This window comes from Musa acuminata, chromosome BXJ1-1 (assembly GCF_036884655.1).
Source record: "Musa acuminata AAA Group cultivar baxijiao chromosome BXJ1-1, Cavendish_Baxijiao_AAA, whole genome shotgun sequence".
Classification (NCBI taxonomy): Eukaryota; Viridiplantae; Streptophyta; class Magnoliopsida; order Zingiberales; family Musaceae; genus Musa; species Musa acuminata.
Genome location: NC_088327.1, coordinates 18838457 through 18864523, shown reverse-complemented (window position 1 = coordinate 18864523; position 26067 = coordinate 18838457). Strand labels below are relative to the sequence as shown.

Genomic DNA, 26067 nt, shown 5'->3' with positions numbered 1-26067 from the left:
GTCATGGAAGGCCTGGGTCGCGCGCTGGCGAGGAAGTTTTGCTCGAACTCCCCAGTAAGCTGGTCAAAGGATGAGACTAAGGATTGGCGTAGCCGACTGAACCATGTTCGTGCCAGCCCCCTTAGAGGGGTTGGGAATGCCCGGCACATCAATGCATTGGAGGTGCCGTAGAGGGACATCTGGACCCGGAATGCGGAGACGTGCTCCATGAGATCGGAGCCATCGTCATATGTCTCCAATGTCGACAGCTTGAAGTTGAGGGGTACTGGCTTGTCCTGTACTTCCTGAGTGAAAGGGGACCCACCCGAGCCGCCTTCACTGGACTTACTCTGCGATTTTCGAAACTCGCGCTGGAACGCATCTAGGCGTTGGTTGACATGGGATAGTTGGGCCCTAAGTGAGTCATCCGTCGAGTCGAACGATATGGTGTCAGGCTCGAGATGAGGTAGCGCGGCTCGACAGAGTATGGGTATGTTCTACCTGGGAGGACCTCTCAGGTCCATCGCTTGCTCTCGGGCATCCCTGATCCCAACCTGCTCCCCGCTCGGGGGCTGTCGGGTCAGGTCGGTCGGGGGCGTCACTAGTCGCACGATTTGGGGAATGATTAGAGCGAGCGTCTACATCATGCCTGCCATGGCCTGCACTTGCTTGGTCAGGCTAAGGAACACCTCGGGTGTCACGGCCGAGGGCCTTGTGGTGAGCCTTGGGGGCGACAATCCCGGGTCGTTGAACAGATGCCAGTAGCGATCCGACGTCGAAGCCGGGATTCCCTCATCTCCGGGGGCGGGGAGGGCCCGACTTTCTGGCTCGACGGAAGGGAGGTCGGTCGGTGGTTTTCTCCCGAGGAGAACTCCTGTCAGCTGCTCCTGCAACATTGGCCCTCCTTCTAGCGCTAAAATGTTAGTGAACAAAAGTACCGTGGCTGATGAGTTAGCACGGTTAGGTCCGCAGGTCGATGTCGGGAGCTTCTTGCGGGGTAAGTAGGATGATGAGGTGGAAGGAATGTTGGCGGCGTTGGTCGGGATCCGAGCCGGCTCACTGCTCTCCTTTGTGCGATAGAAGATATCTCCAAGGTCGAGACGCTCGTCGCTTGGGGGTGTCCGCCTTCTTGCAAAATGGCCTTCGTCGGGTTTTTCCCGACTTTGGCCTCTCCGACGAGCAAGTCAGTGGAGTATTTGATATCGAGTTTTTTTTTTTTCTCCCATGGCCGGGCGTTGGCCAAGGGTTTATACTATTGTGTGAGGATTAGTTACGCCTCGGTTCGGTGTGGCCGCTGACCCTTGTGGGATGGGACGGCTTTTCTGACGAGTTACGTCTTAAGGGATGCTTAAGTGACGTCAAACGGCACCGCCCCGAGCCCTCGGGATAGTCGTGTTGTATAATATCTCAGTACAGAACTTGGCGTGACGTGCGTCACGGGGTTCTGATGGTGTGTGGTGTCGGATTCTGATACTGATTGAGACGTGACGTGTGACGTCGGTGATAACTCATCTAAGGGCCAAAATATGTCATATCACCATGAAAGTGAAAAGATAAAGAATGTGACATTTTCTTTTTATGACAACCGTATGATAACAAATGTTGGGTGGTGATTAACTGTTAAGGTCTCACCTTATATCTGCTTGATCGATTGGTATGTTACAGAGTCCGACGAGCAAGTTATAAGACTCGACCCGACTCCGACTCCGAGTCCGACTCCGACGCCTGCACCGAACTGGAACCCAACGCCTGTGATCTTCAAGGTCTTCCAAAAAGCTACCCGGAGTACCTTACCGGGTGCCACGTCGTACATTTTCCATTGCATTTTCTGGTGGGGTGGGCCCAGTCGAGAACACTGGATTCGTGTCTTTGGATATGTGGCAGTAGAACCGACACGGATACACCATGTGGATGAGTCCCGGAAAATGATCTCACGCTCGCTTCATGGGCCCTATCTGACTCCGTAGCCTATACGCGCACCTGGGGCGTTTACCCCATCTCGCCCTCGACGCAGTTAGGGTTTCTGGCTCTCCCGGATAACTGCGCCCTTTTGTTTAGGGTTTCGCTCCGGCTGCCTCTACTGATCACGCCGCCTAGGGGTCGATTTGACTGTCTCTCCTCTGTTCAACCTTCCCTCCTCCTTTTTATCGGCCGCTCACGATGATAGGGAGGAAGCTTTACAAGACGAAGCTCTGTATATTGTTCCAGAGGGGCCGGTGCCCTCGCCAGAACTGCAACTTCGCTCATGGCGAGGCGGAGCTCCGCCGTTTCGGTGGATCTTTTCATGGTAATCGCTAAAGTTTCCCATCTAAGGGTTTCTTTTTTTTCCCTTCCTTTTTCTTCGGTGGTCGGTAGAATTACATGACGATTTGTGTGATGGTTCCGTAGTGCTATTCCTTTACAATTCGCTGCTTCTCTATAGTTGTTGGTTGACGTGACGGGAGTTGCGCTTTTTTGATGACCATACCTTAAAAAGTTGAATATCATCGAGTTTAGATTCGTCGGGTAAATAACAAATTTTTATAGCATTATGCTCATATCGACTAAAGCTATTATTTGAACGATTGAGCCTTTTTCGGTAATTATCACGGAGAGAAGCCAATGGAATTTTACTGATATCTCAAAAGAGATCCAACTACCGTGTGGAGTCAAATTATACTCTTTTCAATGAACCTTTATCGGGATGTGTTTGAGCATTTAAGTGATGTTCTGATGTATGGAAGCTAAAACCCTTGATACATCCTCCCTTTTCAGAAGAAAAGAAAATTTGGTTTTTCAGTTTAAGGAGTTTTAACCTGGTTTTCATGCTTTGCTCTAACTTGGATTATTTAGATATGATGCATTTCTGCTGTTGTTGATGAATCTGTGGAGTATGGCACTAAATGGAGTAGATGAAAAAAAAATATGCATAGGGAATGTAGGAAACAACTGCAGCAGATAATTTACTGTTGGCACCACATCTAGTCTGGTTCAAGATGATAGGAATTTCTAATTTTATGAAGTCCTCAGAAAGCAGCTCGTCGCTATATATATATTTTTTCATTTTTTTTTCAACTTGCACTTTATCACTCAGTATTGAACTTTAATGTATAATGCCAATGCTACTATGTTCTGGGAACATGACGAAACTCAGTACAATTGCCTGCAGATGAAAAATATGTTCTTATTTTTCTGATCAAATATCTTCTCAGGTGAATTTTTTACAGAAACTTTATGCCATATTCTTGGTTGCCTTTTGATACTATAGTGGATCAAATGATCAACCTTCAAACAGCTTTCTTGTACCGTCTGCAGTTGGAGTATGGCACATCCTGGTTTTCTTAGCTTGAAGTCAGTGCCATGATAGTTTTGATTGTTCTGACTTTATAATTACTAGCTTTGCTGCATTTCAGTCTCTACATTGTTAGCAGGTTCAGCTAGTAGTTGATGACTCATTCAGTTTCTCTGGTGCATTCTACTTGGGTGTCCTGGATCCTTCTTAATGGCCTTTTGAAATAATTATAGAAGTCATATGTTGCAAGGCTATGTTGGGAGGATTCTCAGACAGATCAGCAAAGTTATACTGTTATTGTGTCTATGGCTCTACAATGGAGAAATTTCTCAGTTTCTGTTGCTCATGTTTTCTTTTCCTCCAGAAGGCATCTATTATAAATTCCCTATCATTTTCTTATTAAATATTCAAAGGATTCTCTTGGTGATCTAAGGTTCTTATATGGGTATTGCGATATCTATTAATTTTATGATCTACTTTGTTTACTTGGTGGCCCTTTGGAATTGTTGAGGAGCCAGTACTAATCATTATTGAATTTCCCATATTGCTCATGCTGATGGTAAGCTTGATGAGATTTATTGGTTCTCCAATCTTCACCAACCTTCAGCTTGGTATCAGAAGAGGAACCAACTTCCTTCTCGTGCATGAAATCAATTTTCCTTATTTGCAGGTCGACGGGATCATAGAAGTGGAGACTTGAGAGATAAACTTGACAGAAGGCATTCTCCTCATAGGAGGCTTTCCCCTGATAGAGATGCAAGAGGTTATCATACTTTTCGTTATCAAAAGCCAATCTCCCGTGACAGAGGTAAGTACTATTATGAATTTCATGTTTTCCTTGTTTCTTCATCAAATGCTCTTGCTGTTGTGGTGGCTGTGTTTCTTATTTGTACCCGTATTTGATTTGCCTTTTTAATCTTCGCATGCTGGTATCTGGCTGCTTTTTGTCTTTCTTGTTATGATTTTAGAATTCTTTGTGCAGGCTATAGCCTTTCAAGGTCTCCTGTCAGGAGGAGGTAAGTTGTTTCTTAAATTGTTCAAACTCATAAGAAACTTGCTTTCAACTGATGAAATCATTTGGTTATGAGACAAACATGCATATGGTACATTTACTGTGCACCTGATGTTGATAAATGAACTCTACTGGTAAATTTGGAACTTTTGTGAGGCCTCATAGCTCATACTTCAGACTCTTGTTTGCTAAATGTGCTATTAAATTAAAAAAGTCTGGATAAAAGAGTCATGTATGTTTTCCCGAAGCCTAGACCTAATGAGGCCATTTATTGCAGTCTTGGTGTATGATGTGGTTACACTTCTTATAATTGATTGCATTCACCCTAAGCAAACCATCCTTGTGGTTGGGAATTGGGACGCATATGTAGGATAACATATTAATGTAGGAAGTTGCTTATTTTACGCATAGTAAGGATGCTATAGAGAATGACACTAGTGTTATTGTTAATACAGAAAGATCCTATGGTAGAAAGTTTTGAGATGCTATTGAGGCTGCAACCCTGTTGTTGAATTCTTTTCCAACTTTTATTAAATGTTTTTCTGTTTCTATTTCTTCTCCTCTTGTGGTGCTTCGATGGTTCTTTCTCTTTCATTCAAAAGGGTTTCGACAGCGTGATTATCTCTCATTTCTTATTCATGCTTTCTGATTGGAAGAGTTCCATTTTGTTCTTAATTCTTTATTTTCCTAGTTAACAAAAAGATGTGGCTTTGATAAAGTTATGATTGGTATCCATCTTTTCTTTGCAGATTACATGTTAATATGCATTAGGGCTAACAAACTGTCCTGTAAAAATCCATGACTCTTTAACATTTACATCAACTTAATCAATTAGTAGATTAACCGTGATTATATCTTATTCTTAGTGCTCAGCTGTAGTGAATCTTAGAAAGAAACAAAGTAGTTCAGTACCAAAAAGAGATTTCTATTTTTAAATTTCCTTGTGTAGATGTCAATCGTGGGTGCCCTCTGGGAAAGGATTTAGGAAAGAAGAAGGGAAAGGAAGAAGGTTAATTGTCAATTGAACTTAATCAATTAGTATATTGACCATGAAATATCTGACTCAGTGCGCGGCCAGATTGGATCCTAGAAAGAAACAAAGTAGCTCAGTACAGGAAAAAAAATAGTGTGGATGTCAATCCTAGGCATTCTCTGGGAAAGGATTCAGAAGGAAAAGGGAGAGGGTTTATAGTCAATTGGATATATCTAGCTCTTTCCACTTTATGTACAAACATGAGAAAAGTTCAAGGATCTAGTTGGTGTATAATGTATAAAACTTTAAAGTAAGTCAAAATGATATTTAATTTGCTCATACAAATTTTCCATTGCATGACCATGTATGAAAAATCTGCCACTAAGGAGTTACTTCTTTAGGTATTAAGTGTATTAGGGAACTAAAAAGTAGTAAGGTAATTCAAATCAAGATCATTAAGTCAGTTTTCTTTTCTTATTTTTTTGCAACTGCATAGCAGTGTTTTCTCGGCTAAGAAACTTACTGTAACAGGTTAATTCCTTTGTCCCTTGAATTAATATCCATCTTCTTGCTATCTTTTCACTCGATTATGTCATGAGAGTGCAGTGGGACAGTTCTGTTGTACATAAGCCTTAAACTTTCCCTTTGAGCCTCAAGATATTCTTTTATCTTCTAAGTGTACTAAATTTTCGCATGTCCACGAAGAAAAGCTTTCATGAGAAGTACCTAATATTGACTAACAATATTATAGAACTATTGATCAAGTTTCTTTTGCTAAACAAATATTCTTGTTAGTTGTATGCTGGACATACATGGGTATGGCTTATGGTGGTGCATTTACTAATATGCAGTGAGAGAAGGCATAGGAAGAAGCAGCACACTGATGGAGAAAGTGATGTTTCTGACAGCTTTAAAGGTTCTGATGGTCCTGAAGATAGGAAAAAAGAAGACAAGACTTCATCTTATGATGAGAAAGATGGCCTCGAAGAGCAGGTTGGAGATATACCTTGTGGTTCAGTATATCTTCTCAAGTTTGACTAGCAAAAATTTTCTAACTGCTATTAATTTCTCTTTCATCTGGTGTTCTCTTTTTCTTATTGAATTTCATGCAGTTAAAGCAACTTCAATTGGATATTGAGATGCTTGATGATCACAAATCCCAACTTGTGGTAGGTTTTATTGCATTTTCGAAGTGATGCCGATTTTCTTTTGGTTTTTTCCATTGTCTTCAGAATATTTGGATATCAAGCAACATAATGTCTTTTCTGAGGAATTTTGGTGAGAGTCACCTTTAGCATCTTAATGATTACTTTCATCTGGTATCGCTTGCCAGTTGCTACAGCTTCTTTCATCTTTGCACATAATAAGCAATTATAATTAATGCTATGTTAAAATTTTGTAATATGTATACATACTCACCAATCTACCCACACACAAATCACGCCACTTGAATTTGCATTAGCACCTGAATCCGTATATGCACCTGCGTTAGGTTACATGGATTTGGAAATATATCATCAAGCTTCATGCTTGCTAGTTCCATCATTACTTATCAGTGGTTTTATGTTGTGACATAATTAATATTTCTCAAGAAAATAACCAATGAATAATTTTTCTTCATCTAAAATTCCATATGTGGATAGTAAAGAGATGATGAGTTAACAGTGGTTCTTCTTTTCGGTTATATGGCAAGAGGGTCCCTTCTCCTTGGTCGAGAGAGACCCATCTTTGGTTGTCCCATTGTCCCGTCCATTTTTTTATTTTCGTCTGTAATCAATCAAGATACTATTACCTATTTTCGTTTTGTTCTCTCTTCCATCTACTGGGCACTACAAAAGAGGCTCATGTAAATTCTTTTGCTTCTCAACTAAGAAAGGACTTGCAAGTCTTTTTTTGCAGAAAACAACCACATATTATTTGAGGACGATTTAATTGCAGGTAGTGGTATACTTATGTAGACATATTGTAGTGTAATTGATTATCTTACAATGAAGACTGTATGTGAGCTTTTTATCTGCACAAACCGATATGTTAAGACTCCGTAAGGATGACTTTATGTTAGCTTTTAGGTGCATAAATTGCACTAGCCTTGTTTTAAATTAATCTGATGGACATTTTAGGGTGTGGTTTCGTGCATGTTGATTAGATTTCGATATATGACTCCTTTGATGTTGCTTTTATGTAAATATCCAAGTTCTGCTCTTTTGTAGTTGTGTTACAGCTTTTTGATTGAATCTGATCCAAGTTTCATTCATTTTTCTTTTATTATACTAGATGTGTTCATATCCATGATAGTGAATAAGGTTATTAAGATGTGATGGAATTCTTGCTATTGCTGGAAAAGATCTGGCTTCTATTGCCTGTTGAGTTGAAATGTGGTTTCAGTTGATTGTAAAATAATGCACAAAATCATGTCATTGAAAGGAAAACCTGTGAAGAACTTAAAACCCTTGAAGAATGTTACCATTCTTGTATCAGTCCATGGGTTTTCCTAGATGTTTCATTGTATAGGTTTTAGTCATAGGATCCATTTTATTTTGGTTATCATGTCCTGTTTCACTTTGTTTCTGCTGTGTTTTCACATCATGCAAATTCTCTGACATGCTCACTCCTGCTGTTGATTTTGTGCATATCATTTTTTCTGGTTGTTGACTTGTCTACAGATCTTTCTGGAGGAGAAGGTTGATGAAGCACACAAGCTTTCTAGTCGAATAGCAGATCTTGAATCACAACTTAGTAAAGAGCAAGAAGATTGTAGAAGGTTATTAGTTCCATCGCAAATATATAACTGGACTGGAGCATATTCGTTTAGTTTCCAGCACCAAATTATCTATATGTTGAATTCTCAGTGTTTATCAACTCATTTTTTTTGTTTCTTTTATCCGTTGACTTCAATGTAGGACCACTTCAAAAATTAAAAAATTCATTAAAGCTCATGGACGGTATATGAAAGCACAGGAGGAGTTAAAAAGGCAAGTATAATTTTTGAAAATAAGAAATAATTTATCATTTTATTCAGTTGAGTGTGTCTTTTATGCTTCCTTCTTAGGTGTGCTATGGTGAAATGTATGTTTCTCCATTTGTACATGAGATTCATGTGTTTATAATAACATAAAAAGCATCTCCATACCCAGGTCGGGCTGCCTTTGCAGTCCCGTGTTAGGAGCATCTAGCACTAGGCTGCTTTTCTTTTTCCTTTTTGTTTTAAACTTAGCCGACGGCATTTCTAAAATCTGTTGGATATTGTGACGGAAACATTGAATGTACAGGTCACAAACTCGTCTGCAGAAGATTGGTGATCAGCTTGGTTCAGATACCTTAAAATCTAATGCCAATGAAGATGATCCAAGCATAAATGTTGTCAGCGATGGAGAGCCTAATGATGATGGTAAAACAAGTCCAAGGAATGATGACATTCTGAGTAATGCTTTGTCAAACAAGAAGAGATCACTTGGATATCTGGCTGCAAGCGAGGAAGTAAAAATTGGTAATGCATTTATATAAGTTTTAGTAGGAGTAATTCTTAAGCAATAAAAAAAATTTAGTATTGCTATTATAATATTTTCGAGTAATACTCATGGTGCTTGTTTGACTAATTTGTTTTTCTTGTCATGCCTAAATTGCTTTTACTGATTGATGTTGGGATCCATACTCTTTATGTTATGTCTTGGTTAGAAGCCATGGAACAACAGTACCGTGTGCCTTTCCACATGGTTATGCTTAATGGTGTGGAAGATTTTATGGACTAATTATTGTAGCCTCTGGTTGTCAAACTAATGCCTTATGTATGTCTGTCATAGCACTTATTTCGTTTCTATTCATGATGTTTGGTTATGAATTATGTATTCTCCTGCTTTGTAGATCATTGGTCACTCGAGTTCTTGCTGGTGACTGGCCTTAAATAACTTCTAATCTGTTGTTTATTTTCTGCTGCCTCTTGTATTCAACCTGTAAAATAACAAATTTCCTAATCTTTGTTGTTTTCTAGTGCTTCCAGTGATGCAGTTCATGATTTCTTGTTTTATTCTTAATGCAATCATCTTGTTGTTGCAGGGATTTCACGTAAAAGAGAGAGAGACTCAGAGGTAGTATATAAATCTGAGAAGCTTCCAAGGTCTGAAGGACCTGTCCCGCTGTCAGAAATGATCAATAAAGGTACTGAGACAATGAAAACAATCCTGACCAGGAATAAGTCATTGGTAGAGGATTACAAGCACAAACAAGGAAGAAGTGCTTCTTCTAGCATTGCTTCTTTGGATAAGGTTAGATGTGATTATCCTCTGTTCTTGCCACATCTTGAAATAACTAATGGTTTTAGTACAGTGTCTAATACAATATATACATATGTTATATATAGATAGGTAGATAGACAGATAGATTGATAGTAGTTTACCATCTATCCTATAGATATGATAGTTTGTCTCATGAGCACCAAACATTTGTATAGTTATTCAGACTAGACTTGGTACTTTCTTGAAGATATTTTGATTAATTACTTGAGATATGGTTTGAAGAAACTCCACTGTCTTTTCCTATCTTGCTGAAGTAGTGTGTTCTTTTTAAATGAATTTTCTTTCAGTTGTCCTTCTTTGTGGATCTTTCTTCATTCAATTATGTGCTAAGCTTAAGCAACATTTATAACCAACAGGGAAAGGGTTCTGAAGTGAAACACTCCTTGCCTTCGACTGGTATGGCTGCTAATGCTGCAGATGAATTCATAGAGGCAGTTGAAATTGATGATAAGCCTGAAGCTATAGATGCTACTACAGTCTTTGATTATGGTGATGTTGATTATGGGACCAAGTCCTCTTATATTCCTCCTGCACCTCCTCCGGTCACTCAAAACACATACAAGCAGGTGAATCTCAACCTTTGCTCATGGCTAAAGATTCAGTTTGGTTAATAGAACTTTATTAACTAGATTCATCCGTCTTGTTACTTTATAGGCTTCACCTAACTAGTTTGACATAATATGCGTTTTGAATGTATGCTCTCCAAATGCAAGTTGATGAAAATGTTACTATTTTGTTTCTATCTTAATTATACCTGTGGCAATGTGAATAGTTTTACACTTTTCTGTAGATGTATGCTTAAAGTTCTCTTGAGACTATGTATAACCGTCTTTTGATTTCTCGACATTTTGTCCCCTTACAACAAATTCTCAGTTTTGTGTACATATATTAAATTTTACTGCATTTCTTCCACTACCTTCGATATGGATTTTCGGATCTCCGAACATTTATCAGCTCTCATACATCGTTTTCCATATCATGAATCTTACGCAGTTATCGGTTGTGTTTTTTGCAGTACGAGGGTGATGACGAGGAAGTGGATGTGGAAAAGGTGGACTCTGAGATGTTAGATATTGACCTCAACAGTGAGGTGGAAATCGAGCAGGTATGATATGTGTGGGCTCTATGATGAAGCTGTTTGGTGCGTGCAATATTGTCTTGCAACCATCATGTTAGAAAACCCTTGGTTACTATGCTTTTCTCTTTTGTTTAATATTCCTGTAATGTTTATCTAGAAATGGAGCCTTCTCAGATCTATTTTTGCTTACACAATAGTAATGGTAAGGTTCTTAAGTGTCATATCTAACTCCTTATGCGTTCGTTGCCTGTAAAACTGTTTTCTTATCCAATTGATGCTGGATTTTGCTGTTTTCATGTGCTTGGCGTCCTTTTTTGTCTTCCTTTTTTGTGTTTGTTGCTTGCCCATTATGTACATCTGTTGCCCGCAATAATAGCATGTCAGTTAACACAGCTACGCAATGAAACCGGCGCAGATCTGTGCATACAGCCCTCACGAAAGCCTCTCACCGTATTCGCCACGATGGCAATGTACTCAGTCATCAAGCTTCGACAGGACAAATAATGCAGGAAAAAAAAAAAAGAGGTTACCTTTTTGGAATCGATTTATCGCTATTTTTATGAACGTGGATTTCTTTGTTTCATTACAAAGTGAAAGTGCGAGAGAAATGTATCCAACGAGAGAAACATATTTTCTCTTTGGAAGGTCGTCATGGTCTCACCGGTCAATCGACGCCTGAATTAACTGTTATTGTTGCATAAACCCTCGTCTTTTAGTGGGCCCTTCTCGTGTGCCGGATGCCATGAAAGCAACAGATACCAGATGGCACGAAAGCGACAAATTTAGAATCTGACAGCTCATTATAAATGCCACCAACTATAACACGCATGCATGCATGCATGCATATTTAGAGTGAGAGTAAATTCTCTCTTCTGGCAGAGATAGATACGCTCACACACCACACCGTCTTGCGATAAAAAGGTTGGAGGCGCGCGCGAGAAATAGATGGAAAAGGAAAGAGCAGAATAGGACAGTGTACCAAATATAGATGCGCTCCCCTGTGGTGTTGGTGTTTATATTATTGGAGAAGAAACAATGTATGCATTGAAATTACAGTATTTGTAGGAACGCTACACTGAAACGTATCGATCTATTATACTCGGAACTTCAAATTGATTTTACATTTCAATCTCTAGGTTAGATTCATCTTTTCGGTGTCTTTTTTAATTAAATATAATGAACATTTGAAAACAATGAGTCTTAATATTTTTATCAATTTCGGTATCAATATTGTTTTTAAGATAAATTTTCTTTTATCAATATCAATAATATGTTCTTCTGTATAATCACCAAGAGTTTTAGTATCTCAAAGTATATGAAATTTATTGATACTTGTTTAGTTGTAGTTTTGGTCCATAAAACATGGGTCTCTACTATCCCTAAAATTTATGTATATTTTTAAAAGTAATATTAAGAACCAAACATATTAACTAATTACCACTTATCGAAGACAGACAAACGATGACAAAAAGAAAATTAAGAAAAAGTCTAAATTAACAGAAGTCGCCCGCAGGCGTTGGGCAAAGCCAGGCAGGGGAGGGGGTATTCATCTACGTGAGCCTTCATATTCGTCGATCCTAACTTCTCCTCACCGTCAGTATCGATCACAAGGCAGACTGGCGACGTCGAGCTGCAGCGGGCGGAGGAAGGCCCACCAGGGAGTCTCGCGAAGGGCGCGGTGGCGGTCGTCGGCGCCGCGGAGCAACGCGCTTAGCGTCACAAGAGCAGTCCCGAGGCCGACGAGGAGGAAGAGGTCAAGGCAGTCGAAGACGGAAGCGTCAGCCCCGCACTCGCTCGGGAAGACGAAGACGTAGCCGACGGCGAACCAGATGAGGAAGCAGCCGTAGGAGGCGACCACCGACAAGAGATCGTTCATAGTCGGGTGGGGGCGAAGAAGACTACGTATTGGGATGGTGGCGTGAACGAAGCACGAGGGGTGGTGCATCGCTTCTTCTTATATCCATCGGCGAACGTCATGCACTACGTCATCCCCAGCAGCAAGTCTAACGTTGCTGGCTATAGATTCTACTTGCAGCCCCCAACATGATCTGAATGATCTACCCTAAGCTAATAAAAAATTATTCCTACGACGTAATTTGATTAATTACAGATTAAATTTTTTTTATTATTTTAATCCTTAAACTTAAAATATTTATATTAAAATCTATCTATCTAATTAAACCTCTTTAATATCTCAATTCTTAAATTTTAAAAAATTTATATTTTTATTATCTTAATCAACAATATATCATGAAATTATCTTTTTACTCATTATTTTTATTTTATTCATACATATATTATCACGTATTATATCTTCGACAAAATAAAATTATTAAACTAAATAAAATTAAAATTTTCAGAGAATCTCAATATTAACTTTTTGAATTTAAGAAATGAGATATTAAAGAAGTCTAACTATAAGAATTTTAATAATTTTTTTTTTAAATTTAGAAAGAGATCTAACTACAATGAATAATCTATAATTTTCTCCTACATTATTGGTCAAACTAAAATATTATTAATGAAGATCATATACTTACCAGCTGTGTGAGTGATCATACATTACCAGACAAAACACTGCTGTTTCCGAACTTAAATAGCAGCAGTCCGTGTGAGTACTGCAGCATGTCAAACAATCGAGATCTGACGGTCGATGATTTCGTAAACATCATATAAGAATAATAATTACAGAGTTCCAACAAAAATGTGCTATTCTTTCAATTGTTTGATGCTGAATAATATAATAATAAAAAATATACCTTCCAAGATAGATTTAGCAGGTGACACCAACAAAAGCAGCTCCTCATCGCTTTTGACCGACAGATCATATCACAAACACCTATCATCCAACCGATCCATGGCCCAGGCTTCAGTTTAGCAGAACAGCCTCCATCTCAGATTCTCTCGGAACAAGTTGATATTTTGCATGCCTCTGTCGAGTTCAAGTCGAGCCTTACTCAGCAAATTAATGCGCTCTCTACCGCTTATGCCTAACCTTGAGGCCATTGGAGAGGCAACAGTCTGACTGGTGTGACCCAACGGTGGGCCTTTGCCATCCTCTTGAGGTTGCAAGCATCAAACTGTGGAGTTGCATTTGCAAGAATGATTCCAACTGATGACTTGTTGGAGCTTGTTGTAGCATGCCACCTACTACAATGTCATAGCAAGGGATGATTTAGCCTTGCAGTTTGCTGCATACTGTGGTGACTCAAGGAAAAAGAAGAGTATTTTTTCTAAATCATCCAGCAAATAAATTATGCATATTGCAGCCATTGGCATGTCTTTGCATTTCCATAAAGGCAATTATCAGAACACCTTGTTCTTCCCTCATTCAGAAGCAAGTTTCAATAACAGTATGCCGTTTTGCAAGATTGGATGAGACAACGAACATGGGGATCCTCTTTTGGTATCTGTTTCAGCATTTCGTTGGCAGCTTCCTGCTCCCTTGATGCCAGAAGTGCTTGGTACATCCTGCTCGGTAAATTAGATGACAAGCAACTGCTTCAGAACATTTCATTCAAGATGAAAGCAGAAATCTATATATCTTAGATGATATAACCTGCCTATCATCAGCAACAACAGTTGAAGACAGATTCTGAAAAAATTATTATTAAGAAGGCTTTTTTGCATTTTCCTGAGATCTAAAAGCATTTGAGGTTATTAATCATGAAAATTATAATGATCCATTATCTGAATGACTTTTTTTATTTTCTTTTAAAGGATTATCTTATCATACTACAAAAGAAACATGCCAAACTACAGGACAGAAACAACTTACTAGTGGATTCCAAAGAAACAACTTGTAAGTTGTAACTATGAGCTCCATTGCTGATATGACACTTTTAACCACAGCCTGAAATATCTACTTGGTGGCATGTACAGCACAGAAAATCTGACCAAATGAGGGATGGCAAGAGACTTGACTGACTACAAGTTTGGGCGAGCTCCACTGCTGGTGGGTTGCCCCTTCTTAAACTCTTTTTCCTCACATTTAAATCTTTTTGGTCATTCTTCTTTCCACCAATGGCATTGTACTCCAGCCTCAGACACAGCTAAACAGCGAGGTACATTTACATTTAATTTTTCAAAATTAATAGGCTCCACTCATACACCTAATTTTTCAAATTTATTCAACTTTTCTGCCGATATTTGCTACCCTATACCATACATTAGAATGTGACTGGTATGATGTATGATCATGCTCCGAACAGAGGATCCATATATAGGCTTTCCTTCACAACCATGTGCTGATACGTTTACCTTAAGCTCTTTTTTTATTCACCCTTGAAATTTCAGAGTTAAATGTGTGAAAACTATTCTTGACAATTACTGAACAGCAACTAGAAATCATTAGCCCCATACTTCATCTAAATAAGAGGTCTACTTGTGACTTCTCGGTTATCTATAAATGCGGTCAATCATTGCTTAGGATTTGTGTACTTTAAAGTTGCTTAGGCTTCCAATTTTTAGCTACATTTAGGTAGTCAAGTCAGCTAATATCAGCAAGCATACTTCCTTGAAGATTATGGCAATCCTTATAAATGCACTTTGCAAAACTTCCTACACTTGAAAAATAGCATAATCAACCTAACACCAGCGGATACAATTGTATATCAATTTATGTTACAAGACAGGATCCAAACTGGGATCATAAGCAATGTTTTATAAATCGGAGCATAATCACAGGATTGACATAATAATAATAATAAAGTACACCTTTTTTGGTCTCTTAACTTGATAATATGCTACAAATTTATAGCAATATTGCCAATTTAAATCCACTTTTACAACAACTGTCTCTCTGACATCACATGTATTACATCACAATGGATGAAGAAAAGGCTTTAAAGAAGCCTTATATATGACTTCCAATGTGACTGGACAAACCAACTTATGATACCTCTATAGCTGAATACAAGTGTTTCCTACATTTCCTTGTGATCCTGATATGACAAATGAAGGCATCTTCTAATCTGTTCCCAATGTGGAATCAAAACCTCAATGCAATCCAAGTAGATCACAAGCTTGTATTCATTATGATAATGTACACACAACAGGAGAGATTAGTGATCATTATGTTCAGGCATGTCTGACATGGCAATTCTGACACCTAATGTAACGACACCATACTAACAGACAATTTTGTAGTCTTTCTTTTCAAAAACTGGAGGAACAAGAAAAATATCTGCAAATGTGGCCTTCAAGCCTAAACCAAATTGCACCATTAATCTAATTTTTTTCCTTCAATAAATTTGTTGGTTAAAATATGTGGGGCCCCCAAGATATTAGGATTGTAAAACTAAAAATGAGATTCCAAATGACAACTTGCAACCAGAAAGAAGGCCATTTTTCTTTGTTTCAAAGCTGGGGAGATCAACAACCAGAACCAAAGATGGAATAAGAGCTTATTCTTGGATAATCTATGTCTCCACTTGAACCAAGGATCATTAAGAAATGCATTTTCAAAACAACAAATAGATTTCATGTTCAAGCAATTCCTCGTACTGATGACTTAAATATGTGAAGACACTAAGATGCAAAGACTTTAGCACCATAGCAACATGCATTTGATATCTCTTTTAGCAAGATGTGTTAGTGATATCAAGTGGCATACCTTACAAAAGTCGAAACATTGTAAGAAAGGCCAGCAGCTTCATATTCTGCCCAAACAAACCAAGCAAGTTGTGAATCTTTTGCCTTCACACAGGTGCTGAGAAGAAAATCGAGACTTGTTCGAGAAGGATGAAGCTCAAGCTCTTCCTTAACAGCTTGGAGTAGTTCTACACCAATCTTTACATTAGTAGGTGTTGTCTCCCATATCTGGCTAAAAATCTGATCCATCAAGAAACTTAATGAGTTGACAAAATTTAATAAATAGGTTGTAGAAACAGAACAAGTCAAATGTAATTTGGCATAAAAAATGTAATGTGTGGAACATAATATGAATGAGCAGATGCACATAAATCATCAGGAACCTACACGTTTTAACATGGAGTAAGTACCATCGTGCTGAAAGCCAAAGATTCAAAAGTGAAGAGAAAATCACCTTACTTTCATAATGACCTAGCCTCAGGAAACTGACCTGAATTAAAACCAGAATTCAAATTCACCAGTAGCAGGTGGCCTAACATGACTTGAGAAAATAAAGGCTGACGAGTAATGGCCGAAATCCGACTGTTACTAACCTGTACCGATTGATAATGATCGGATTTCAATCGTTATCAATCAAGGGTTGAGATCGCTCTATTTCAAATGGTCAAATTGATCGTTTGAACCGTAGGAAAGGATTTTTAAACCCTTTTCTCCCATTTTTTTCAACTCATATCACTCGCTCAATCTCTTCAACTCTTAAACTCATTCTTACTCACATCTCTCTCTCATTCTCATATTTTCACTCTCCTAAACTTAGCAAAATTATGATTTGTGGATTGAATCAAATTTGGGAGGCATAAGAGGATGATCCCCCTCGGTTAGAATATGGCGAAAGGAGTCGGACAACATCGAGTCAAACTACTCGAGGAACTAGAGACACCAAACCGTCACAGTCGTTTGCCCAATATACAAAGGCAAAGGCAAAGGGGAAGGGGAAGAAGGTAGTAGCATCAGCTACACCGTTGGAAAGAATCGAGTCGGATGACGAAACACTTTCTCAATCGCATTCAAAAACCCGCTCAATCCACAAACATGGCAACAATGTGGACAACAATGCCTCAACCGATAATAGTGACAACGCCGGAGAGTCGATGGTTTCGTCTACATAATTTGAGGGTGGTGCATGGACCAAGGAGAGGTATTTTACACATGCCACCCAAGATTCAAATCATGAAACTCGACAAGATACTGGTCAAATTTAGACATGAAATGGGAAGGGGAAGGGGAAGATAGTGAATGATTTTGAGCAGATGCAATAGAGCCTACATGACGTAGACACAGAGCGAAGCTTATTGTATTCACAACCATCGTATCATAGAGAATCTTATGGCCAACAACAGTACGGTGATAGTTGGTCATACTTCTCCGAACAGCAGAACAGTAATCGAACTTATGATACATAATAACAAATCAATGGCGAAAGTAGAAGTTTTGACATTCTCTATACTCTGCACCAATACATCCCACAATCGTATTTGCTCAGGAGCCGCCTCAAACACATGTGATTCACGACGATCAGACTACGACCATCACTTCATTGATGCACCAATAGCATACAGTGTATCAATATACTAAGTCGTGAGATCAATTTTAAGATTGGGTCCAATAAACATATCAAATTGATATACAAAAGATACATATGATCAAGGACCCTGATCCACTACCCGTGGAGTCCCATCGTTCATTTTGGAGATAGAACCAAATATATTCATCGATCGATTATTTAAAAAAATAACAATTCAAATAATTTCTTTGTAGATAATTCAATATTAACAAAAGGATGGTCCAAAATGTACTACAAAGCTACTCCTCAATGTTAAAAAAAAATGTCACTATTCTTTCCTAATTTAGATTATTTTCGCTAAAATTATACTAAATTTATATTTATTTTCAACTTAAAAAACCTAATCTAACTTTTTTCTATTTTGGAGTTATTTTCGATGTTTTTTGGGCATACTATCGGTACCCTAGCATACTGTCGATATGCCTCGGTACGTAATGTATCGACCATTTGTCAGTATACCGATACAGACTGAGATTGCAAACCTTATCAATACGTAACATACCGACCATTTGTCGGTATCGCTTGGTTTACATCAATGTACTAGTTAGTGAACTATTATTGGACTGATAGTTATTGCTCATACTATATCTTACGAGACAATATTCTAAACCTTGCCATTGATATTAACTGTTTTACCTCTTTGATTTACAACATCTATAGATCTCCTTACAATATGACCATATCCCAAATGATTTTTCTCTATTTTATCATCTGTCAAGGCTACACCTAATTTTTCATAAATCAATCTGCCTTGACCACATTCTCAAATTCACATTCTCATCATGATGATGCTCTTTTTTTATATGTTGTTTGTGACCATTCAACATTCAACTGCATAAAGCATTGCTAGCCTATAACTATCTTATAATTTTTTTTTCTTTTTATCTAAAATGTATTCAGTGATCACACAAAACTCTGTTTGTCTCTTTACACTTCAACTATCCAATTTACTATATCATCTTTAATCTCATCATCTTATTAAATAATTGATCTAAGATATTTCAAACTTTTACTTATTGAAATTTTTTATCCATCAAATTAAACTACCTCTTTAGTCAACTCCCAGTATTACTAAATTTGCATCATATATATTTAGTCATTCTACTTAATTTAAAACCTTTAGTTTCCAAGGTTTCTCTCTAATAACTCAAATCTAGAAATAACTTTATTTTAACTCTCATCCAAGGTTCATCGTACTACGGCGTACTACTTGGTATGGATGGTACATACTAGTTCGTCAGTATACCCCACTATATCGTGTGTCGGTATGTCGATGCATACCGTACCAACGGCCGATCAGTTTACTGTTATAGATTGGTAAAGCGAACCATGCTCTCATCAACTAAAATTATATTAACAACATATTAAATACATCAAGAACCTATACGACTAGTAAGTTCAACCGTTACAAATGTAAAGAATAAGGATTTAATGTTGAGCCTTGATACAACCCAATATTGACAGAATACTTACTAGACACACTCCTTATAATCTAACACTAGAGACTGCACTATCACACATATTTTCTATAGCATTAACATAGTTAGTGGAATGCCCTTCTTTCTCAAGCCTATCATAATAAATCTCCAAAGACTTTATTATAGGAATTTTTTAAAACCCACCATCTACCTTGACCACATTCTCAAATTCCTAAATAGCCGCTTGGCTGATGAGTCCACTCGCTTCTCTTTTCCCCACATCTCCTTCTCCACTCTTGTCCTCCCATAATCAGCCAAGACTGAAATGGCCATTCCCTTTCTTTTTGCACTATTTGAGGGCATATCAGGCCGATCAATCAATCTCCATCGAATTGATTTTCTTCAACCTATGTCTTAATCACTATAGCATGTGTTTGTTGGAAAATTATCTTAAAAACATGAAAACATGAGCATACTGGTTCACTTTGACCCACTTTTGAAAGGGAGATTCATCAAGCAACACAACTGGCACAATTTAGAAGGAAACGAATCAATGAGAAAGAGAGTGGTCAAATAACACAATCAACAGAAATGATGAAGAGTAAAAGAAATACTAGATAACTAGCCAAAGTCAACCCTTTCTATGTATCAGTGTGATTAAATTCTCACCACTTGAAATTCATCAGGGCACTTGGCACCAGTAGAGAGTGTAATGATTGATTAAACTGGTTAACTGGATGATCAGTTAGTTAACCAGTCCCATTCATTCTCCTATAGATTTGAATTTTGCTAAACAAAAGGTTCATTCGGTTCATCAATTTGGTCCAAGATTAATTCATCAAAACCAATTAAAACACCACTGACGATAGGCATGCAGGATATGCAGTCACAATTATGTACTTTATCATGTGGAAATTGTGACAATATGCAGCAAACTCATAAGCAGTACTAATTATGAAAAATAAAGAAAGAATTCAAAGCCAAACCTGATCGATAACAATATATGTACTGGATTTATCTTTCTCTTTGAGCTGCTTAAGTAACTCAATAGCAGTACTGATTGAGAAAATAAAAGCATCAGAACAAAAGCAATAAATGTATCATTTAAAAAAAGATACACACAGCCAGTAACAGCATACCTAGAAAGGTTATACTGGATGCAGTACAGGATTACTCTACTGCATCCATCAAACCAACTGTTTGAATCCTTCAACTCCCCTAGTAGTTGAAGCAATCTATCTATTTCTCCTTCTGCTCGGATGTGTTCCTGAATTAACAGATAAAATACACATCAATTATATATCATTTCTTCATTATTTTACATGTATTAAAAATTAGAATAGCAAAAAATAACTTAAACAAACAACAGTGCGATGGTGCTTACAATAAGGGATATAACAGCCTTAGGCTCTAGGTTGGATCCAGCTTGCTTGATTTCATCAGAAACACAGAGTGCATCATTTACTTGCCCATTTGATGAGAGGGCTGACACGAGCACACTTTTAATTTCGTTAATGTACTTGACTGGTATCTCCTTATCCAAAACAACCTGTAACAGAAGATGTATCACTTTTATCTAGAATGACTACCACTCCTTTAAAAATATAAAGTGGTCAAGATCCCAAAAACAAAAGTCAACTAGCAGATGGATGAGATCACAAGAAAGGTTTTCTTAGTCAAGTTGAAATCAGGTTGGAGTAATCCAGCAAATGAACATTTATAAAGAGACTATCAGTATTCAGACAGTATTCCCAATCAATCATCAATGAAGGCTTTGACTTCTGGACCTATTACAAGAAGTTCCTAAAATGTGTAATGTATGTACATATATACATATGTCTTTTCTTTTCCTTTTTTTTGCTTTTTGAGAAATAAAGTCAGAAAAAAGTTGTCATACAGCTGTGGGGTAAATCTTCCTCAGTACCCGTATTGATGGATATGGTAGGAGAACAACACCTGAACATGTAATTCAGCACCAGATGCAGCAAGGAGAGAAACGAGATACATTGACACAAAAGAAATAGGCCAATTTTCCAGGAAAAGCACCAAGTTTTGGGCTTCTTCGGGATCGCACACCCTATTCCATGATACCCAAATAGAGCCCCAACTTTTCAAAAGAATAAAAATACCGTCACTGACAACTGACAACCTTAATTCAGCCACCAACTTCTCTTGGCATTACCAAATTGCACTTGATAAATTCAGTTTTAGTTCTACTTATTCATTAAAAATCTCTTAGTTTTGTCTGTAGAGGAGAAAAGAGGAATATAGGACAAACATGGTGCATACTAGGGTTTTCAGCTGCCTTGCATGACATCATTTGCCTGTTCACTCTATCATCTATGACAGAATTAACTAGGGCTCAAACTACAATAGCAAGGGTAGAGAGAGAAGGCAGTTCAGATTGTGACTTGATTTTATTAAAAAAGAAAAGAAAATAGAATATAAGTGGAAAAAGAGAACATTAGGAAACAAAATTTGGACACCCAAGATTGTAGCATGGAAAACTGCTTGAACCGGTTTGCAACGACCTACATGTAAACTGCATCTTTTTGGCAGTCTAGTTAGGTGACTCAAAAGACGCTCGTCGCACTGTAGGTCCACCCCTCACCCATCGCTTGCCACTACTTTGTCACGGACAAAGCTGTAAACGAGGTGTTTAATATAATGCTCATGTATGTTCGTGTCTTTCGGTTTTGTTCATACTTTGCACAACATGTAAAGGGTCGGCAGTAGGCTTGATAGCCCAATTTTGGTTGGCTTTGGTGGTCATTTTAGGCTTGTAAATGCAGGATGTGTCATGTGGGCACTTGTGGAGACTTTGGTTTGTGGGGGACCATCTTAGATCCTTTGTTACGCAACCATTTAGAGCTTGCGAAGCCCATGTTTGTAATTTGCATTGCCTATCAAGTGTTTGCTGAAATGATTGTTTGTGAATCCAGGGTTAAACAGTTTCTCTAGCCCGTTTTCTCTTTTGTAGGTCTTTAAGGCATCATAAGAGATTTTGCGGAGGCTGACCCTTTACGGACGAATATGCACGGGTGTCGCACGGCTTAGGCAAAACAAGCTAAGAACGTGATAAATGGTATCAGGACGAAATGAGTACACTTAAAAACACTTGACATGCAAATGTGATAGACCTAGTGGGGCTATGTTGAGGGCAGCCAGCACGCGTGATCGTTTGGGGGAATGAGCATAGGTGTAGGGAAAGGAGTTGCTCAGAGGAGCGAACATCTGAGATGACATTAAGAGGAATGACCAACCCTTCATGCGAGAGGCATCACGAGGACAAGCGAGTTGGGAGGAACGCGTAGCACACAAAGGCAAGTGGGGTGCTTAGCAAAGGATGAGACCATGTAAGGTGGGATGGGTTGCTTAATGATTAAAAGAGTTGACCAAAGCTCATAGAGGTGCGGGGAATTGCTAACTCGAAGTATTCGGTACTTATGCAAGGGCTTGTATGCGGATAATGGACTGTTTGTGGCCATCTCAAGGCGACCAAAACTCGATGCCATGGAGCATTGAAACTTTCTCTCGACATGGGAAGGATATGTCAGCAGGAGGCTGAAGTGAGCAACAAGTTCAGCATGTTGCTTGGCCTTGAGGGGTGCAGTGAGAGTTGTATTAGCGAAGAGTCGTGATCTAGCAAAATGCGTTTGCGGGGGCTGAATAATTAGCAATTTGTTCAGCAACGCGAAGTAGCCCAAGGGGATGGTGATCTCCGAAACTTCCAAAGGGAAGGATGCAAAAAGAGAAGTTGCTTCAACGGGACAAATATCCAGGAGGGATGAGTCCTAGTTCTCCAGAGGGAGAATCATGTGCAACGGATCACAAATGTTGAGAGGGGGTATCTCAAGACGACAACAACACAAAGCTCAATAGAACGAGCAAGCGACGAGGAGTCATCGCATGATCTTGCATGAGGCAATGCGTTGGTGGATGCATTGCAAGATCATGTGAGGGAGCGACCCAAGGCAACACTAGACGAAGGCACACTTAGAGCCGATGTAGAAATCGGATTCAACAGAGGGTTGACTCGTGGAATGGTGGGCGTGAGAGCTACCATCAACTCAATACAAACCGAAGGGAGGAGCAACTTGGTTGGAACTTGGTTAAGTGCTCAAGCCGCATGAAGGGAGTCAATATAGAAGATTAAACATAGAGCGGAGGCACAAAGCTTTCCTTGGACAGAGGTCAAGGACATGAACTCTTGCAGAGGCAAGAGCTGAATAATGTCATTTTATGGGTCTCTCATTCTGATGGAGCGACTCATCCTGCATGGTGCCAAAGACGAAGGGAGCTTCGAGGCACATGCACTTTATCTCGGTGAAGCATTTAACGGAGGAATTGAGGTAACTCAACCTGTGGAGGTGAAGTTAGGGTCAAAATGCCTTGGCACAGGGCAAGAGGATGTGGAGGCGGGTACTCTTGAAGAATATGCTACAATGCAGTCATTCGGGTTGTCGGCGAAGGAAGCGATGGGTAGCGGACATTGTGCTGGGGGCAGAGGCCCAGGATCCAGACAATGGCGTATCAATTTCAGTGAAGTCGGTGGACTTCGAGAGTTGCTAGGCGACGGACTGTCCTAGAATTGCACTTTGTCCGGGTGTGACTTGAGAGCGGGTGGACGAATGTTGATTGCAAAGGAGCAAACACAATCGGAGATATTACCAGGAGGTGACATGGTGTAGCGGATCGTGATGGAATAGTTCGAGGCAATGCGACACACACGGGACAAGTCTCGCGAGGGACTAGATCATGCAGAGATATAATCGGGAGCACTATTGGGAGCTCCACTTCGGTGAACAACACGATGACAAAAAAGGTTATGGATTCAATGAGTGAATGCCATGGTATCACAGAGGCGAGTCTTCCGTGCGTGCATCGAATGTTGCATCGAATGAAAGCCTTGGTTATTAGCATATGGGGGTTGTGTACCATCGAGGGAGAATTCCGAGTGTAAGTACCAATGAGTCTTATAGGTGGAGCTTATTATACAGAGGTATGATCAGAGCGATTGGAGAGTTGAACTATTCCAAAGCTCATATTTGCTCAAGGGAGTCCGAAAAGTTAGAGGACAAGCCAAGTAAGTGAACATTGCAACCAAGGAAGCTAAGAAGAACAAAACCAACGTGAGCCCTTCAACATGATGGTAGAGGCCATACATGAGAGTTGTAGTCTATCTTTCCATCGACTACGGGAAAATGCTTGGAGACCATAGAGGTGTTGAAACACGAGTCAGAAAGGGGCGAGAAAGCGACTACGAGTCCAGAGGGACTTAACTACCCAAAAACAAGCGTCGGCTAGAATAGAAGTGGACTCAAAGGAGTGCCACAATGCTATAGAGGCTAATCTACCGATCGTGAAGCAAGGGGCGCAAATGCGAGGTGATGGATACTAGGGCCCCAGAGGCGAGACTTCCGTGGAATCATTGATCACTTGCTCTCACAGAGGGAGAGCGCTTGGTCATGAAAGGGACTGAGGTGAAGAATGCAAAGGCAATCTCCAAGTACCAAGATAAGGCTGAAAGGTAGAGGCTAGGGAACTTTGTAAGATTGATGTCAACAAGATTTTCATCAAAGTAGCCAAAAGTGGAGAACTTTGAGTCGATGCAACAGTGTTCTATCGAGGAACGAAGTAGGCAGTACGTGGTGCTGTACCTTTTCTACTTATAGTAAGCGATAGAAATGATGGAGAAGATAGTACAATCCCAAAGGTGACCAAAACTAGTGGAGACTTGCTTTAAGTCAGGGCAAAATTTTGCTCTTTTTGTGTAAAACTTCTTGCATTCTAGAAGTTCGATGGCAGTGAGAAAGCGAATCACGATAACTAACTTAATGCAGAAATGCAAACGCTTCGAATGCTTCAGAAGTGTGAGCAAAGAACAAGCGAAGGCTAGTAACCAACTCAATGCATGGAGTATAACCCTCAAGGAGGCAAGCGAAGTCAAGTAACCTTTGTTTTCTCAACTCTTAAGAGAATGGATGAAACTGAGTACCCTAGTCCTCTTATTGGACGAAACTCTACATAGGTTTAATGACCCTTTGAAGAAACTTAGTGGAAGACAACAACTGTCAAATCCTTATCAATGATGATCAATTCTACCGAGAGTAGATTGTCCGTTTCATTTCTCAACAGAATGCTAATCAAAAGCGAAAATGATGCGAACCTACTTAAAGGTGATAACTAAGTGAAAGAAGAATCGATGGACAAATTTTGCGGAGGAAAGACCCCAAAAAACTTCAAAGTTTACGAGACGATGCTCGTTAAAGCTCCAATATGCATTCACCCAATTCAAACGATGTGAGATGTTTGAGAGACTAGCATACAACAAGGAAGGTCTTTTTCTGAATCGGAAGGATCTGTAGGAACCAACAAGGATCAGCATAACTCAATTGATCCCACACCAGAGTCAAGAGTCATTAGCGAGTTGAAGCAACATAATGGATCAAAGTTTAACTACTCAACAATAGCGGCGGAGAGCAGCTAGGAACCAAGAGACACATTGCAGCTAGAGCAGAAGATTGAAGATTCAGCAAATGCGAGATGTAGCATCCGCAAAGACTTCAACGAGGACGTCGAAGGAATAAGTGGGGGAGAATATCACGGATAAAGCTGTAAATAGGGTGTTTGATGTAATGCTCATGTATGTTCGTGTCTTTTGATTTTGTTCATGCTTTACACAATATGCAGAGGGTTGACAGTAGACTTAACAACCCCATTTTGGTTGGCTTTAATGGCTATTTTAGGTTTGTAAACACAAGTTGTGTCATGTGGGCATTTATGGGGACTTTGGTTTGTGGTGGACCATCTTAGACCCTTTGTTGT

At 39.2% G+C, this 26067-nt stretch overlaps 2 protein-coding genes across 2 annotated transcripts in view; one reads left to right on the top strand and one right to left on the bottom strand.

Moving 5' to 3' along the window:
* Window positions 1–1940: 1940 nt before the first annotated feature.
* LOC103998618 (zinc finger CCCH domain-containing protein 13) lies at window positions 1941–10901 on the top strand. The gene is made up of 11 exons (XM_009420138.3): window positions 1941–2266; window positions 3921–4058; window positions 4233–4266; window positions 6087–6228; window positions 6348–6404; window positions 7899–7996; window positions 8136–8207; window positions 8505–8722; window positions 9289–9497; window positions 9884–10093; window positions 10543–10901. The coding sequence occupies exons 1-11, from the start codon at window positions 2140–2142 to the stop codon at window positions 10636–10638; spliced, it is 1401 nt and encodes a 466-aa protein (XP_009418413.2). The 5' UTR covers window positions 1941–2139; the 3' UTR covers window positions 10639–10901.
* Window positions 10902–13249: 2348 nt separating this feature from the next.
* Window positions 13250–26067, bottom strand: part of LOC103998626 (pentatricopeptide repeat-containing protein At4g04790, mitochondrial) — a 62522-nt gene continuing 49704 nt past the window's right edge. Inside the window, exons 12-16 of the mRNA XM_009420157.3 lie at window positions 20624–20788; window positions 20379–20506; window positions 20226–20295; window positions 16220–16437; window positions 13250–14076 (exon numbers count right to left, since the gene is read on the bottom strand). Of these exons, the coding sequence (XP_009418432.2) occupies window positions 13950–14076; window positions 16220–16437; window positions 20226–20295; window positions 20379–20506; window positions 20624–20788 (708 nt within the window). The 3' untranslated portion in view covers window positions 13250–13949. The remainder of the gene's footprint in view (window positions 14077–16219; window positions 16438–20225; window positions 20296–20378; window positions 20507–20623; window positions 20789–26067) is intronic.

Coding starts and splice junctions, on each gene's coding strand:
- LOC103998618 (XM_009420138.3), top strand. CDS start 2,140: ATGATAGGGAGGAAGCTTTACAAGACGAAGCTCTGTATATTGTTCCAG. Junction 4,059..4,232: donor GCCAATCTCCCGTGACAGAG/GTAAGTACTATT, acceptor TTCTTTGTGCAG/GCTATAGCCTTTCAAGGTCT. Junction 8,208..8,504: donor GCACAGGAGGAGTTAAAAAG/GCAAGTATAATT, acceptor TTGAATGTACAG/GTCACAAACTCGTCTGCAGA.